The 18,661-nt window shown below is 44.0% G+C and overlaps 1 protein-coding gene across 1 annotated transcript in view; it reads left to right on the top strand.

The window, feature by feature from the left end:
- The first annotated feature begins 212 nt into the window (after nt 1-212).
- LOC122935528 (zinc finger protein OZF-like) overlaps nt 213-18,661 on the top strand; it is a 46,178-nt gene continuing 27,729 nt past the window's right edge. The window contains exons 1-2 of the mRNA XM_044291298.1: nt 213-274; nt 1,800-2,747. Coding sequence (XP_044147233.1) covers nt 213-274; nt 1,800-2,747 — 1,010 coding nt within the window. The remainder of the gene's footprint in view (nt 275-1,799; nt 2,748-18,661) is intronic.

Below are 18,661 nucleotides of genomic sequence, written 5' to 3'. Positions count from 1 at the left end.
AACCCCTAGCCATCTGATTGTCAGCTGGTAAGGAAGAAAGCCCCAGCGGTCCAGGCTTCAAGGAGGCCCCAGGTGGAGAAGGTCACACCTCAATCAACCAGTTTGGAGGCAAGCTAAATTCTGCAGGAAAACCCCCCAGCAGGAGGTATCAGCCCTTGTCAGGATCAAGGATACCTTCCAGACATGTTGGCACCTACATTTCATAAGGAATTATGAATCGCTCGGCCATTGCAGGTGCAAACCGGAGACATATTTGTGTCCCGGTGGCCACGATGTACGTGCCCATGGGCTTTGTTTGATGGTGGCATGCCAGGGAAAGGAGATATCCATATCTCCCCACAGAAACCAAATACCGGTACCATGTTTGGACTCTAGTTGTAGCCGGAGCCCAGACGGATCAATTGGGCCCGGAAGCATCTTCCTGCGACATTCTGGTCTGGGGCTATGAGCCCTATGGGTCATTTGCTTCCAGCACCAGAGAAGGAGGGGTGGAGTCTAACCATAGGCGGGGAGGGGAGCGGCTGGCTACAGGTCATAAGCCCATGCAAGCCAGAGAGCGGTCTCTTTTCTAAAGGGGGTCACATCGTGCCAATGTGTTTGGAGAGACCAGGAACCAGCTGACCTCACTGCCCCCATGTGACTGCAGCCAATGCCTATTCCACCCCTATGACCCAAAGGAACTTTCATCTACCCGGTAACTGACTTTTACTTTGCTTTACCCTGTTGTACCCATATTACCTGTATCTGTAACCTCAGACCACTGTATATATTACCTGTGTATATTTTGTTATTTCTAGTGTGCACTTCTGACGATTAAATATATAATTTAATCTTGTGCTGTCTTGTATCTCGATCGCGAATCCCCACGTCCGTGTTTTGGCCTAGTTATAAGCTACCGCTGGTTGGTTTCTCACCCTGTATAATTCCGTTAGCGGACCGGGCTTATATCAAACGAGAGCTGGTGGCAGATACCTGGGCGTAGACAGCGCTGTTTTCATTGCAGCAGTGAAAAGGCTCTCTCAGCTTGTTGCCTCTCTATGCCCGCATGGACAGGAGGTATATGTGTAAACTGTACCACGCTGACCTTACCTGCTCCTCTGGAGGGTGTAACGTCACGTTTTTGGTAACTCATGACCATACCACGCCTCGTGAGCTCGACGTAGGCGACGTTAAGCAGGCATGAGGTGTGGTATTCGTCACACCATAGTTGATATTTGAATTTTGCTCCATGACTTGTAATTTGTATGGATTTTCTTTATATAGAACTGTTTTAAATATATATAATTTTAAGGTTCTATTATTTAAAAATTATAAAAGTCAGATTTATTGGCAGATAACTGTACCAGGAGCTCAGAAAAACACGTGATAGCAGATTTTAGAACAGATGATTGTGGTGTCACAGAAGATACACATGAAGAGCATGCCATTATCTCAGATGTACCCTCAGCCGTTCACAGCAAAGGTCTATTATCTGATCCTTTGGATGGATTTCAATCTTCTGATTCATCACAGACTGTTAAGCAAAATAAAAGCCACAGAAGAAGTGTTCATCATCAAAGAAGTCACACAAGGGAAAATGTTCTTTCCTGTTCAGAATGTGGGAAATGTTTTCAGCAGAAATCAGATCTTAACCATCAGAGAATTCACACAGGGGAGAAGCCATTTTCTTGTTTAAAATGTGGGAAATCTTTCATAAAGAAATCAAATCTAGTTGTACATCACGGAATTCTCACAGGGGAGAAGCCATTTTTCTGTTCAGAATGTGAAAAACATTTTAACTCTAAATCACATCTTGTTAGACATCAGAGAATTCATACAGGGGCGAAGCCATTTTCTTTAGAATGTGGGAAATCTTTCATAAATAAATCAAGTCTAGTTGCACATCAGAGAATTCACACAGGGGATAAGCCATTTTCTTGTTTGGAATGTGGGAAATCTTTCTCACAGAAATCATATCTTACTATACATCAGAGAAATCACACAGGGGAGAAGCTATTTTCTTGTTTAGAATGTGGGAAATCTTTCCCACGCAAATCATATCTTACTGTACATCAGAGATATCACACAGGGGAGAAGCTATTTTCTTGTTTAGAATGTGGGAAATCTTTCTTACAGAAATCATATCTTACTATACATCAGAGAATTCACACAGGGGAGAAGCTATTTTCTTGTTTAGAATGTGGGAAATCTTTCCCACGCAAATCATATCTTACTGTACATCAGAGATATCACACAGGAGAGAAGCTATTTTCTTGTTTAGAATGTGGGAAATGTTTTACTGATAAATCAACTCTTGTTAGACATCAGAAAATTCACACAGGGGAGAAGCCATTTTCTTGTTTAGAATGTGGGAAATCTTTCATAAATAAATCATATCTAGTTGCACATCAGAGAATTCACACAGGGGAGAAGCTATTTTCTTGTTTAGAATGTGGGAAATGTTTTACTAATAAATCAACTCTTGTTAGACATCAGAGAATTCACACAGGGGAGAAGCCATTTTCCTGTTCAGAATGTGATAAACAAATTAACTCTAAATCACATCTTGTTAGACATCAGAGAATTCATACAGGGGAGAAGCCATTTTCTTGTTTAGAATGTGGGAAATCTTTCCCACGGAAATCATATCTTACTGTACATCAGAGATATCACACAGGGGAGAAGCCATTTTCTTGTTTAGAATGTGGGAAATCTTTCATACATAAAGCAAGTCTTGTTAAACATCAGAGAATTCACACTAGAAAGAAGTGATTTTATTGTTCAGAATGTGATAACTAGAGATGAGCAAACTTTAGAAAAATTCTATTCTGCAGCTTGATCAAAGTTCAACAAGAAATTTGATTTGTTCCGAATTAATTTGTCACGGATCAATAGGTTAAAACCCCATTTAGCCTATCAATCAATGAGACCATTTTTAACTGCCTTTGACAGAAGTGCACCCGTCTAACAGCCATTAAACATGTTAATACACTTATATGCACATATGGCCCTTTGGATAAAAATAAATAAATATCTCACCTTATCTGTAATGACCCGGAGTGCCATTACCACTCCTTGGCACCTCACTACCATTTCCTATAGGCTAACATAAATGTCATCTAATGCAGTAGTGTACTTATCTTTACCATGTGCATATGTATTTCCTGTAGCTGTTAAATATTCATGTAATTACCTGGTCTGCCAACAGATGGAAGCAAACACTTGGCAGTGCTAGTTGCAGGGAATGGACTGGATTGTCCATTCTCTCCCTCCCTCTAGAGGGAGAAGGAGAGGAGGAGTTTAGCTAGTTAGCAGGCAGTCTAGATTTTCTCTTCCTGAGGAGAGGTTGTGTGAGGAGCCTGATAAACCCCCTCCTAGGGGAAGGCAGCAGGCATAGTCCTGTCTGGACAGTTCTGTTTGTCCTAGCCAACCTTATCACTGGAGGTTGTGCATATTGGTTGCATGTCCCCTCCTGGGCTTGTATTGCCGAAAACCAAGCTAGAGCTTGAGGTATTGACAGCCAGGACAGAGTTTCCTAGGATTATCTATAGTAAGAAACTCACATAGCTGAGCTAAGAGAGCTACAAAGAGGATACAGCAGAAAGGAGTTTGTTGCAGAGAAAGTATTTGCCTGCCATTCGCCTGCTGAAACCTATTGGAAACCAAGATAAGTCTGGAAACTGTTTGGATTACCGTTTATTAGATGTAAAGCAACTGTTTAACGTTTGACCAAGTCTGGACTCCATGACTCCATTTATTCTACTTATTTATCATCCACGTTACCAACTCCTTTAGCAGTTGCTTTGTACCACCACGTCTGAGATTCCAACCATAGCCAAAGGTAGGAGCACCGTGACACATGCTACACAACATCTTCAGGGATATAGTGGCCTATTTAACACCACTCTGGCCTTCCTACATTTGGGTACATTCCATAATCTAAATGGAGCCCTGTGCTACCGCAGCTGGCGTCACGATTCTTTGCTCTATAAGAGGGACATATTTCGTAGAAACCTCCTAAGGGGCAAGGGATACCCCAGACGTTGCCAGTGGGCCACTGCACATCCATTTGCTCGCACAAAGGCAGTCTGCTCCTCTCTTGATTGAAAAAGACCTGCTTAAGTACCTGCGCTTAGAGTGATGACTTTACCATGTGATCATACTAAGAGAGCACAATGACATCATCACACTGAGCGCAGGTCCTTCTACGGGTCTTTTTTAGTCAAGAGCGGGCTGCCTCAGTGCGAGCAAGTGGATGAGGGGAGTAAAAAAAATTAATTCCCGTTTTTTCTAAGACAACTCCAGCCGCCATTTTAGGAAAAATGATTAGTTAACATGAAGCCCAAGGAAATTTAGCTTCATATAAAATCGATTATTTTTATGCTTTTTCCTAAAATTCAGACTGATTTCCACTTCAGATGGTTTACTTCGCTGAACACTAGTGTTACCCATATTGTTAGACATCAGAGAATCCACACAGGGAAAAATTATTTTCATGTTCTGAATGTGGAAAATGAAATAGAATGCAGTCAAGTCTTGTCACACATCAGTGAATTCACACAGGGCCAAAGCCACTGTCATGTTCAGGATGTCATCTGTAATTGCACAGCAGAGAGCCTACAGAGGAAAAATGTTTTTCTACCATGGAATTTTTTAAAATTTTCAATTGTCAACTTCCAAGAGCTAGAACTTTGATTCATTTTATGTAGCCATATGAGGACTTGTTTTTTGCGTTCCAAGTTATAGTTTTTATGGTGCCATTTTGGGGTACACATGACCTCCTGAATAACTTTTATTAACTCTAGGAGAAAGATGGGGAAAAACATCAGTACTGTTTTTACGCTATAAAATTTGTGGCGTTTATTTTTGGCACAAATGACATTATATCTGGCATCTCTAGTGACAATGGAGTGGGAGCTGGAGCAGAATTACCAATACCTTCTCAGCTCAATTCAGCCCCAATATACACTGCAGGAGAGCTGGGTGGCAGTCCCAGACCTACAACCCTACAGCTGGGAAGACCCGACTAAGGTATCCCCTGCTTCACTACCAGCTGCGGAGTTATGGGACCTCATAGACTGGTCCTGGGAGAACCCCCAGTTGGCAGGTGGAGATGGGGACGAGGTCTCTCTACCGGTCCTTCAGGGATGCTGGGCAGCCGGCCCAGATCCCCAACTACAGCCAGAGTTCCCGAGAGTAGAGACAGTCGGTCCTACTCCCCAGCGGCCAAGTATATTCTTGGGAGAGCAGACAACCGGTCTCTCTTCCCAGCAGCAGTCTGCGTTACAGGGAGAGGAGATTGTAGGTCCCTCAGCCCTATAGCAACAAGCATCACTGAGAGTGGAGACGGTCGGTACCACTAGCCAGCACCAGGCAACATTACCAGGAGTCGGTACGAGTCAGTTTACCCTACAGTGAGAGGAGACAACTGGTCTCTCCCCCCAGCGGCAGCCTGAAATATCGGAAGAGGAAACAGCTGGTCCCTCTTCTCAATTACAGAGGGACCTCATAGACTGGTCCTGGGGAGAACCCCAACTGGCAGGTGGAGATGGGACTGAGGACCAACTGCAGCTGGAAGTATCAGGAGGGAGAACAGGTGGTCCTACTCTTCAGCAGCAGCTGCCCAACTGGGTCCAGGGGGCAGTGGAGGAGACTGCAATACCCACTGACCCCATTCCAGTGGAAAAGCTGACATCTGGGCAGAGAGCAGTTAGCCTCTGCCCTCCAAGTAGCCACAGCTCCAAGCTAGAGAAAAACAATGCAGTAAGGAGTAGCAGATGCCCAATCAACAGCTTGGGACACACAGAACAGAGCTAGGCCGTAGAGTTCAACATGACCAGTGTTTGTTTATGGGTGGGCTACTCAACTAACCCAGGCACCGACCGACAGGAGGTCAGGTACCAGGTTAGTCTACTGTTGGGAGGGGAGAAACGTGACGGACTAAACCGTCACTGGGGCTGCTGGAGAAGTTCGAGGGCTAGCCTCCTTCCTACGGACTATGGACCCAGAACTATGGAGACCCCTTCTGACCTTTTTGGGTTACAAGGAACTATGAACTCTGTTTTATGTGTGGAGTTTATATGCCACAGGTGCTGGGTGAGCATCCAGCAACACAAAAAGGGTTAAACTTTGCACTGAGACTCCCAATGACTGTGTTAGTGATGGGATTAAGATAGCTGACTCTAGGAGTAGCCGACTCTGGTGTAGATGAGTAGATCACTGTCACGGAAGGTGTACAGAAACTAGAAGACACAAAATGAAGATCCGACTGACTGGATCCAAAACTAAGGAACCAGAGGGTAAGCCCTGTAACAGACCTGGCTCTCTCCCTTACTGCTCAGCCTATGCAAAAATCTCTATGGTAGATAATTGCATATCCTCGTTCCTCGACTGTATAACACCTGAACACCTATAATAGTGAGGGGACACGACCACCGGCTCCCTACACTTAATACGGAGGGAGTCAGGGTCACCTAGGATCCAGCAAACAGGAAAACACAAATGAATGAACAAACTTATCTGTAGAAGACTCAGTAGTAGCATCCAGCATGCACACACTCCAGGAAGTTGTATAAACCGCAAAGTGATGCAGTATGGGAAGGGATTTAAAGGGATGCAATCAGTGCAACTACATGACAGCTGAGAGAGGCTAACGAGATGAGAAAATGAAAGCAAAACAAAAGGAACCTCAAACAGGAGGTTCTGAAGAACGTCTGTCAGAGCTTCTCAGATGTCTGGTGGTGACAGTACCCCTCCCTCTATGAGTGGACTCCGGACACTCAGAGCCCACCTTCTCAGGATGGGACCTATGGAAAGCCCTGATGAGACGAGTGGCCTTAATGTCCGTCACTGGGACCCACATCCTCTCCTCAGGACCATAACCCTCCCAATGAACGAGGTACTGGAGAGAACCGCGGACAACACAAGAATCCACAATCCTAGAGACCTAAAATTCAAGATTACTATCAACCACAATCGGAGGAGGAGGCATAGACGAGGGTACAATAGGTTGGACATAAGGTTTTAATAAGGACTTATGAAAAACATTATGGATCTTCCAAGTCTGAGGAAGATCAAGACGGTAGGCAACAGGATTGATGACAGACAGGATTTTGTAAGGCCCAATAAACTTAGGACCCAACTTCCAGGAGGGAACTTTCAATTTGATATTCTTAGTAGACACCCACACCAGATCACCAACATTCAGGTCCGGACCAGGCACACATCTCTTATCAGCCACAAGCTTATATCTCTCACTCATGCTCTTTAGATTATCCTGAATCTTTTGCCAAATAGATGACAAAGACGAGTTTACCTGATGAGGAATCTGTCCTCATCAGGTAAACCAGAAGACCCCTCTCCAGAGAATGTCCCAAACTGGGGATGAAACCCATATGCACCAAAAAATGGTGACTTATCAGAGGACTCCTGACGACGGTTATTTAAAGCAAACTCAGCAAGGGACAAAAAAGAACACCAATCCTCCTGATTCTCCGCCACAAAACAGCGCAGATATGTCTCCAGATTCTGATTGACGCGCTCTGTCTGTCCATTCGACTGCGGGTGAAAAGCAGAAGAGAATGACAACCGAACCCCCAAGCGAGAACAGAAAGCCTTCCAGAATCTGGAAACAAACTGCGTGCTCCTATCAGAGACTATGTCTGAAGGAATACCATGCAATTTGACAATGTGATCAATAAATGCCTGCGCCAGCGTCTTAGCATTGGGCAAGCCAGGAAAAGGAATGAAATGCACGATTTTGCTAAAACGGTCCACCACCACCAGAATCACAGTCTTCCTCGAGGAACGAGGCAGGTCCGTAATGAAGTCCATGGACAGATGTGTCCAAGGACAGGAAGGAATGGGTAACGGAAGGAGAGGACCTGATGGCCGTGAATGAGGGACTTTGGCACGAGCGCAGGTCTCGCAGGCTGCCACAAAACCCTCAACCGACTTACGAAGCGCCGGCCACTAGAATCTCTGAGCGATGAGATCCACTGTGGCTCTTGCCCCCAGGTGCTCAGCAAGGACAGTATCGTGGTGTTCCTTAAAAATCTTGTGTCTTAAAGCGAGAAGCACAAACAACCTCCCAGGAGGACAAAGATCAGGAGCCTCTGACTGGGCTACCACACCTTCAGCCAAAATGGAAAACAACGTCACAGGGCATCCGCCTTCACATTCTTAACCCCAGGGCGGAATGTGACAACAAAATTAAACCTTGAAAAGAACAAAGACCATCTGGCCTGTCTCGGGTTCAGACGCTTGGCTGATTCCAAGTAGGCTAGATTCTTATGGTCAGTAAACACGGTAATAGGGTGTCTGGCTCCCTCTAGCCAATGGCGCCATTCCTCAAAAGCTAACTTGATGGCCAACAACTCCCTATCTCCCACATCGTAATTTCTCTCTGCGGAGGAGAGTTTCTTCGAGAAAAAGGCACACGGTCGCCCTTTGGCAGGAGGGGGACCCTGAGACAAGACCGCACCCACACCCACCTCAGAAGTGTCCACCTCAACTATGAAGGACAGAGAAATATCAGGTTGTACCAAGATGGGAGCGGAAGCAAAACTCTCCTTGATACTAGAAAAGGCCTTGCGCGCCTCTACCAAACAAGAGGAAAAATCTACCCCCTTTCTAGTCATATCAGTGACTGGTTTAACAACAGAGGAATAATTCAAAATAAACTTCCTGTAATAATTGGCAAAACCCAAAAACCGCATCAGCGCCTTCTGATTCTCAGGAAGCTCCCACTCAAGCACAGCGCGGACCTTCTCGGGGTCCATGCGAAAACTAGAAGCGGAGAGAAGAAACCCCAGAAATTGAATTTCTGGAACCGCAAACACACATTTTTCCAGTTTAGCGTACAATTTATTCTCCCGCAGGATGAGCAAGACCTGACGTAGGTGGTCCTTATGAGTTTTGAAATCAGGAGAAAAAATCAAAATGTCATCTAGATACACTAATACAAATTTCCCCATTAAATGATAAAAAATGCTGTTCACAAAATGCTGAAAGACGACTGGAGCATTCATCAAACCAAAAGGCATAACCAAATTCTCAAAATGGCCCTCAGGGGTATTGAAGGCCGTCTTCCATTCGTCTCCTTCTCTGACCCTGACCAGGTTGTATGCCCCTTATAGATCCAACTTGGAAAAAACTTTAGCCCCAACAATCTGGTTAAACAGGTCCGGGATCAGAGGAAGCGGATAAGGGTCACGAATTGTGATACTGTTCAGCTCCCTGAAATCCAGACGGTCTTAAAGAACCATCTTTTTTCTTAACAAAGAAAAAACCAGCGGCAACAGGTGACTTCGAGGGTCGTATGTGTCCCTTTCTCAGACTCTCAGAGATATAAGCACGCATAGCGACCCTTTCAGGTTGGGAGAGATTGTATAAACGAGATTTAGGCAGCTTGGCGCCTGGGGTGAGATTAATAGGGCAATCGTACTCCCTGTGAGGGGGCAAGTTCTGAACACCACTCTCAGAAAACACATCCGAAAATTCAGAAAGAAAAGATGGTACAGTCTTAGTAGAAACCTCAGAAACAGATGTCGTGAGGCAATTCTCTCTGCAAAAGTCACTCCAACCATTTATTTGCCTCGCTTGCCAATCAATGGTGGGGTTATGTTTAGTGAGCCAAGGTAGCCCCAACACTAGAGGAGTAGGCAACCCGCTTAGGACGAAACATGACACATCCTCAACATGAGTATCACTCACAATCAAACGGATATTGTGAACTATGCCCTTTAACGATTTCTGAGAAAGTGGAACGGAATCAATAGCAAAAACAGGTATATCCTTTCCCAAAGTGCATACCTGGAAACCATGAGTTATAGCAAATTGATTATCAATGAGATTGACAGCTGCTCCACTATCTACAAAAATCTCACAAAAAATGTTCTTGCTCTCTAGCTCCACCCTTGCAGGTAGGACAAAACGGGAACTACAAGCAAACGGAAAACCTTTAATTTCCGCATCAACCTTGCCAATTGTAACAGATAGAATGTTTTTAGAGGATTTTTTTCTTTTTGTTTCTTTATTACTCTGAAAAAACTGCCTGAATCTCCTAGAGGGACAAACATTTGCCAAATGATTTATACCTCCACAACAGAAACAAACCTTCCTATGAGAGCTGAATCTTCTATTGTCAGAGGCAAGCAAACCCCAGCTGCATGGGCTCCTGCTCAGAAGGGATTGAGAGCGACTGAGACCCCTGCGCACTGAATGAGACCGCCGCACTGTCCTTGGACTGAGTATGACAGGAAGGAGTGATCTCTCCTCTCTCTCTAAGACGCCTGTCAATACGAACGGCCCGAGACATGGCAGAGTCCAAGGAGGTAGGTCTCTCATGAAAGGCAAATGCATCTTTCAATCCCTCTGAAAGACCATGGCAAAATTGACTTCGGAGTGCAGCATCATTCCAACCAGTATCAGCTGCCCATCTCCGAAATTCTGAACAGTATATCTCTGCGGACTGTTTACCCTGGCATAAAAGACGTAGTCTAGACTCAGCCAGAGCAATACGATCCGGATCATCATATATCTGACCCAGGGCTAAAAAAGAATCATCCACTGAACAGAGGGGCCGTGCCCCCACCGGCAACGAAAAGGCCCAGGACTGACCGTTATCCCTGAGCAGCGAGATGATGATTCCCACCCTCTGCTCCTCATCACCCGAGGAATGGGGAAGTAGGCGAAAATTGAGTTTGCAAGCCTCTCTGAAAAAAAAACTAAATTCTCACTACCCCCGGAGAACGTATCCAGGAGCGAGATCTTAGGCTCAGAACAAACTCCATGAACGCAAGCTGAATCCGGTACACCTGAAACTGAGAAACAGTTTTACGGAGATCTGCTACCTCCAATGAAAGACCCTGCATGTGTTCAGTCAAATGTGAAACCGGATCCATGCTTGAGATGGTTTTGGCGGTTTATAATGTCACGGAAGTTGTATAAACCGCAAAGTGAGGCAGTATGGGAAGGGATTTAAAGGGATGCAATCAGTGCAACTACATGACAGCTGAGAGAGGCTAACGAGATGAGAAAACGAAAGCAAAACAAAAGGAACCTCAAGCAGGAGGTTCTGAAGAACGTCTGTCAGAGCTTCTCAGATGTCTGGTGGTGACAATCACCCTATGATACACTCAGCAGATAATCCCATCACATGTGTCTCCTCTCTCCCTATAAATTTATTAAGATACTGGGGAGGGAGGATGACTGCCTTCTGTTCATGTTTTGATTGCGTTATGTTGTTGGACTTCTTGAACTGTATACAATACAGACTAAAAGTTTAGACACACCTTCTCATTCAAAGAGTTTTCTTTATTTCCATGACTATGAAAATTGTAGATTCACACTGAAGGCATCAAAACTATGAATTAACACATGTGGAATTATATACATAACAAAAAAGTGTGAAACAACTGAAAATATGTCATATTCTAGGTTCTTCAAAGTAGCCACCTTTTGCTTTAATTACTGCTTTGCACACTCTTGGCATTCTCTTGATGAGCTTCAAGAGGTAGTCACCTGAAATAGTTTTCACTTCACAGGTGTGTCCTGTCAGGTTTAATAAGTGGGATTTCTTGCCTTATAAATGGGGTTGGGACCATCAGTTGCATTGTGGAGAAGTCAGGTGGATACACAGCTGATAGTCCTACTGAATAGACTGTTAGAATTTGTAATATGGCAAGAAAAAAGCAGCTAAGTAAAGAAAAACGAGTGGCCATCATTGCTTTAAGAAAGTCCGAAAAATTGGGAAAACTTTGAAAGCGTCCCCAAGTGCAGTCACAAAAACCATCAAGCGCTACAAAGAAACTGGCTCACATGCGGAACGCCCCAGGAAAGGAAGACCAAGAGTCACCTCTGCTGCGGAGGATAAGTTCATCCGAGTCACCAGCCTCAGAAATCACAGGTTAACAGCAGCTCAGATTAGAGACCAGGTCAATGCCACACAGAGTTCTAGCAGCAGACACATCTCTAGAACAACTGTTAAGAGGAGACTGTGTGAATCAGGCCTTTATGGTAGAATATCTGCTAGGAAACCACTGCTAAGGACAGTCAACAAGCAGAATAGACTTGTTTGGGCTAAAGAATACAAGGAATGGACATTAGACCAGTGGAAATCTGTGCTTTGGTCTGATGAGTCCAAATTTGAGATCTTTGGTTCCAACCACCGTGTCTTTGTGCGACGCAGAAAAGGTGAACGGATGGACTCTACATGCCTGGTTCCCACCGTGAAGCATGGAGGAGGAGGTGTGATGGTGTGGGGGTGCTTTGCTGGTGACACTGTTGTTGTTTTTTTCAAAATTGAAGGCATACTGAACCAGCATGGCTACCACAGCATCTTGCAGCGGCATGCAATTCCATCCGGTTTGCGTTTAGTTGGACCATCATTTATTTTTCAACAGGACAATGACCCCAAACACACCTCCAGGCTGTGTAAGGGCTATTTGACCATGAAGGAGAGTGATGGGGTGCTGCGCCAGATGACCTGGCCTCCACAGTCACCGGACCTGAATTGAGATGGTTAGGGGTGAGCCGGACCGCAGAGTGAAGGCAAAAGGGCCAACAAGTGCTAAGCATCTCTGGGAACTCCTTCAAGACTGTTGGAAGACCATTTCAGGTGACTACCTCTTGAAGCTCATCAAGAGAATGCCAAGAGTGTGCAAAGCAGCAATCAAAGCAAAAGGTGGCTACTTTGAAGAACCTAGAATATGACATATTTTCAGTTGTTTCACACTTTTTTGTTATGTATATAATTCCACATGTGTTAATTCATAGTTTTGATGCCTTCAGTGTGAATCTACAATTTTCATAGTCATGGAAATAAAGAAAACTCTTTGAATGAGAAGGTGTGTCCAAACTTTTGGTCTGTACTGTATATACTGAGTTGGTAAAGCAGTTCTTGATTTGTTTCACCCACAACATAGAGTCTAATCTCATGTGGGGGGGGGCAGCTATATTTACTCTGGGGATTGCTATCGGTATCATACTCCCCTGGGATTACAACACGGTTCTACCCACTGGAAGCTAGATCCTGGTCTTGGGCCCAGGGTGCATTGAGGACAGCGAGACCCCAGCCAAGCTGTAATACTGGAAGTTATTTAAACTAAATGCGCTGCACCGAGCAAGTTTCCACAATGCTTCACATGCTTACTTCCAAGTTTCCACACTCAGTTCTCCATTTGAATCACATCCTGTAATCACCCACAGTCCAGCTGCATATGTCTCTACTGTCTCTTTTCTACTCTCTCTCTCTCTCACTATTTGTCTGGCAGTTTTCTTCTTTTGCTCCCTGAACTTACTTAGTATGGTCCCCATGGTCTGTCTCAGTCCAATCCCAGGATTTGGGTCTGGCTCACAAGGCACTTTAACACCCCAAATCCAGATTTACATAATTCGCCGGCCGGGCTTTTCCTAGGTCCTCCTCCCTCGGACAATCTTTCCATGAAGGCAGACGTAAGAAGTTTTTCTCCTATTTTCCCCATGGCATCCCACCTCATGTCAGTCCAGACAGTTCTTAGTCTTGACTTAAAGGAGACTACATCCTCTTTAGCCTCCTGCACTACGTCCTTCAGGCTCCGTGAACTCTCATCCTCCTTTGTCCTGGCCCATCTACCAAAAGTCCTGCAGTATTCTGTCTCTGAATGTCCTGTGTTCTTCCCAATCCCTCCAGGCCACATTTGGGTCATTTTTATCTCAGTCGCCCTCTAGGGTATTCTTAACCGGGTTATACTGTGCCTCCCCTAACTTCAAGGCTACCATGTCATTTAAGTCTGTCTATGTTATACATTCGGGATGTGGGCATGGGTCGCGTCAGTGGGTCAGGTATACTTGACAATAGTCCCAGTTGGTCCTTAGGACTCCATGGAACATACTGTATAAGGTGCTGTTGAAAATAATGGGGAGCCTGAGAAGGTTGTGCTGCCTGTTGGCTGTCTTGGCCATTTCCACCACCAGCTCCATCGGTGGCAGCAGGCACCTGAGAGACTTGTGGTATCATCCCTGTTCTTAATAGCACTGGATATAATCCAGTATGGTATCTGGGGGCACCACACACTCTGCAGGTTTCAATCCAATCTGGAGTCTGATTCCTGCAGGTTCTGCATACCTATCACTCTGGTCCCTGTGCATGGGCTGTGGGAGAGGCATGCACCATTGGAGGATTATAAAATGGTGGACCTCCAGATTTAAGCTTTTCACTTTCCTCTTCAGGGGGTTTGTAGTACAACTTTCCCCTGTAAATTTGTGGCTCCCAACCTTCGGTTTCTATCTTTCTTGCTACCTTAAAGGGGTTGTCCGGATTCAGAGCTGAACCCGGACATACCTCCATTTTCACCCAGGCAGCCCCCCTGATTTTAGCATCGGAGTAGTTCATGCTCCGATGCTCTCCTTTGCCCTGCGCTAAATCGACATGGCAAAGGCATTTTTGGAGATCCGGTGACGTGCCAGTAAAACGGCTATGGCAGCGCTAAAGCCCGCCCAACAGATCCAGTGACGGCACTGAACACACTGCCGGGCGGAAGCTTCCGCCCGGCAGTGTGTTATAATAAACAAAAGAGCCAATGAGTGCATCGGAGCATGAGATGTTCCGATGCTAGCCTCCAGGGGGCTGCCTGGGTGAAAATAAGGGTATGTCCTGGTTCAGCTCTGAACCCGAACAACCCCTTTAATCCAGATGCTAACTATATCTTCACATGCATCCTTAATCCACCCACTGTGGGTGTGCTTGAACCTTTCTCAAACCTCTAAATTGAGGTTTCCATGCTTCATACCTGCTTTTTCAACACTTTGTCAACTTTCTTTAACCCATTTTTGCCACCTCTATTTTTATCAGTTGTTTAGCTGTCTCATAATTTTCGGGAACGCTGTTCTGGTTACCCATTGTCTATTCCTGGATCTGTGCTTACTAGGGGGAACCTAGACGTCTATTTTCTCCACAAACACTTCCCCACCCTATCCTCAGGTGTACCTACAGTGGCCTTCCCCACCTATCTTGTCAGGTGTACCTACTAAGGCTTCCCCTCCCTATCTTTAGGTGTACTTCTGTGCTACTATAAAGCCAAAGCCTCTCTGGACTTCTAGCCCCTTCCCCTAGCTTCCTGCCAGATTCTACACAACAAACAATGACAAATACATAAACAGCTGTTCCCAGGAAAATCCCAAGCAACTCTGAGCTAAAATCCTGGTTTGATTCCATCCACCACTCATGCGCTTATCTGCTAGCCCTTTATTAGAGTCGCAGATTCTTAAACATAAATTAGGCACGACTGTAATGATACCTTATACTCTGCCGGACCCTCGAACAAGACAAATACCAGACAGGGAGGTACAGACTACTTATAAGAAAAAGCTCTTACCTCAGCGCTGATTTTCGTCTGTTTGTCCCGATATGGCATGTCCAGGCATCGGGGGTCTCAGCAGGAAGGACTTAGTCGTGCCCCACGTATAGGGCAACAAGTTTCTGTTGGGGCAAAGACCCCAATGCTGGATGAGCAATGGATTCCTGAATTAGAAGTTATGGGTACCCATAGAGAAAAACCAACACAGGCATAGAGCTGTGTATGAAGTGTTTTCTGACTTTATTGAAAGTAAGTAGAGGATATATAGCAAATTTCTGGATCATTTTCAACTGGAGGCATAGTTAACGATTTACATCATATAACTCTATAGGCTATGGCTATACGCCCGAAGTGTCTCCCTAATCTTAAGTGTGGGTGTTAGTCAGGTACCAGTCTTTCTAGCAATTGTAGAAATCCCTTACTAGACCAGGTTGGTGGGAGCTAGAAGTGACCTTGAGGTTATAGCAACCTTAGCAAAGAAGCTCACAGTTTATAACATAAAATGGCAATAGTAAGCACAAGATGGAGTCACAAGGCACAATATCGAGTCTCAACCCTCACAATGTATGTAGTGCAGGGTGTGATGTACAGTGGATATACAAAGTCTACACACCCCTGTTAAAATTTCAGGTTTCTGTGATGTAAAAAAATGAGACAAAGATAAATCATTTCCGAACTTTTTCCATCTTTAATGTGACCTATAAACTGTACCACTCAATTGAAAAACAAACTGAAATCTTTTAGGTGGAGGGAATAAAACAAAAAAAAATAATAATAATGTGGTTGCGTAAGTGTGCACACCCTCTTATAACTGGGGATGTAGCTGTGTTCAGAATTAAGCAATCACATTCACAATCCTGTTAAATAGGAGTCAGCATACACCGGCCATCATTTAAAGTGCCTAACCCCAAATAAAGTTCAGCTGCTCTAGTTGTTCTTTCCTGAAATGTTCTTAGTCGCATCCCACAGCAAAAGCCATGGTCCACAGAGAGCTTTCAAAGCATCAGAGAGATCTCATTATTAAAAGGTATCAGTCAGGAGAAGGGTACAAAAGAATTTCCAAGGCATTAGATATACCATGGAACACAGTGAAGACAGTCATCATCAAGTAGAGAAAATATGGCACAACAGTGACATTACCAAGAACTGGACCTCACTCCAAAATTTAGAAGAAAACTGGTCTGGGAGGCTACCAAGAGGCCTACAGCAACATTAAAGGAGCTGCAGGAATATCTGGCAAGTACTGGCTGTGTGGTACATGTGACAACAATCTCCCGTATTCTTCATATGTCTGGGCTATGGGTGTCAAGTGGCAAGACGAAAGCCTTTTCTTACGAAGAAAAACATCCAAGTCAGGCTACATTTTGCAAAAACACATCTGAAGTCTCCCAAAAGCATGTGGGAAAAGGTGTTATGGTCTGATGAAACCAAGGTTGAATATTTTGGCCATAATTCCAAAAGATATGTTTGGCGCAAAAACAACACTGCACATCACCAAAAGAACGCCATACCCACAGTGAAGCAAGGTGGTGGCAGCATCATGCTTTGGGGCTGTTTTTCTTTAGCTGGAAATGGGGCCTTAGATAAGCTAGAGGGAATTCTGAACAGTTCCAAATACCAGTCAATATTGGCACATAACCTTCAGGCTTTTGCTAGAATGCTGAACATGAAGAGGAACTTCATCTTTCAGCATAACAACGACCCAAAGCATACATCCAAATCAACCAAGTAATGGCTTCACCAGAAGAAGATTAAAGTTTTGGAATGGCCCAGCCAGAGCCCAGACCCGAATTTGATTGAAAATCTGTGGGGTGATCCGAAGAGGGCTGTGCATAGGAGATGCCCTCGCAATCTGGCAGATTTGGAGTGTTTTTGCAAAGAAGAGTGGGCAAATCTTGCCAAGTCAAAATGTGCCATGCTGATAGACTCATACCCAAAAATACTGAGTGCTGTAATAAAATCAAAAGGTGCTTCAACAAAATATCATTTTAAGGGTGTGTACACTCTTGCAACCATATTATTTTATTTTTATATGTTTTCTTCCCTCTACCTAAAAGATTTCAGGTCGTTTTTCAATTGAGTTGTACAGTTTATAGGTTACATTAAAGGTGGAAAAAGTTCTGAAATGATTTATCTTTTTCAAAAAAAATTACAGCACAGAAACCTGACATTTATATATATCTTTTTAACTTTTCTTTTTTATTTGTCATGACTCTGCTTTTGTGAATTTATTAAAGTTTTATTTTTTTGTGTTTTTTTTCCTTCCCTGCATTCCTAGATCCATAACTTTTTACTTTTCTTTTCACACAGCCTTATTATGTCTTATTCTTGAGCGACATGTACTTTTTAATAGCACATTAAAAACATTTTTTACTTTTTCATTTTGATAGTTTGGACATTTTTGGACTTGAAGATACCCTTTATGTTTAATTTTATTATTGCTTCTTATATGTAAAAATAGAAAAGGGAGTGTTTTGAATTGTTAATATATATATTTTTTAAGTAATTTTATAGGGGACCTGTACTGCGATTTTCTGATCTCTGGAACTAGGATTGTGACAGGCTGCAGATGAAGCTGTGTCTCAGGTTAAGGCCATATTCACACAAATGTGTACCGGCCGTGTCCGTGCTGTGGACCGTAATTTGCAGTCCGCAATGCACAGGCACCATCTGTGTACCCACCGTTTGCAGATGCGGACCCGCTCACTTGAATGCAGTCCGTCATCCTCCTCTAGGTTCCACAATGCCGAAAATATAGGCAGTTCACTTTTGCAGTTACAGTTGCAAGAAAAATTATGTGAACCCTTTGGAATGATATGGATTTCTGCACAAATTGGTCATAAAATGTGATCTGATCTTCATCTAAGTCATAACAATAGACAATCACAGTCTGCTTAACCTAATAACACACAAAGAATTAAATGTTACTGTGTTTTTATTGAACACACCATGTAAACATTCACAGTGCAGGTGGAAAAAGTATGTGAACCCTTGGATTTAGTAACTGATTGAATCTCCTTTGGCAGCAATAATTTCAAATGTTTCCTGTACAGTCGTGGCCAAAAGTTTTGAGAATGACACAAATATTAGTTTTCACAAAGTTTGCTGCTAAACTGCTTTTAGATCTTTGTTTCAGTTGTTTCTGTGATGTAGTGAAATATAATTACACGCACTTCATACGTTTCAAAGGCTTTTATCGACAATTACATGACATTTATGCGAAGAGTCAGATTTGCAGTGTTGGCCCTTCTTTTTCAGGACCTCTGCAATTCGACTGGGCATGCTCTCAATCAACTTCTGGGCCAATTCCTGACTGATAGCAACCCATTCTTTCATAATCACTT

The sequence above is a fragment of the Bufo gargarizans genome, chromosome 4 (assembly GCF_014858855.1).
Source record: "Bufo gargarizans isolate SCDJY-AF-19 chromosome 4, ASM1485885v1, whole genome shotgun sequence".
NCBI lineage: Eukaryota > Metazoa > Chordata > Amphibia > Anura > Bufonidae > Bufo > Bufo gargarizans.
Note: the sequence above shows the minus strand (reverse complement) of the source record. Positions and strands in the feature narration are given on the sequence as shown.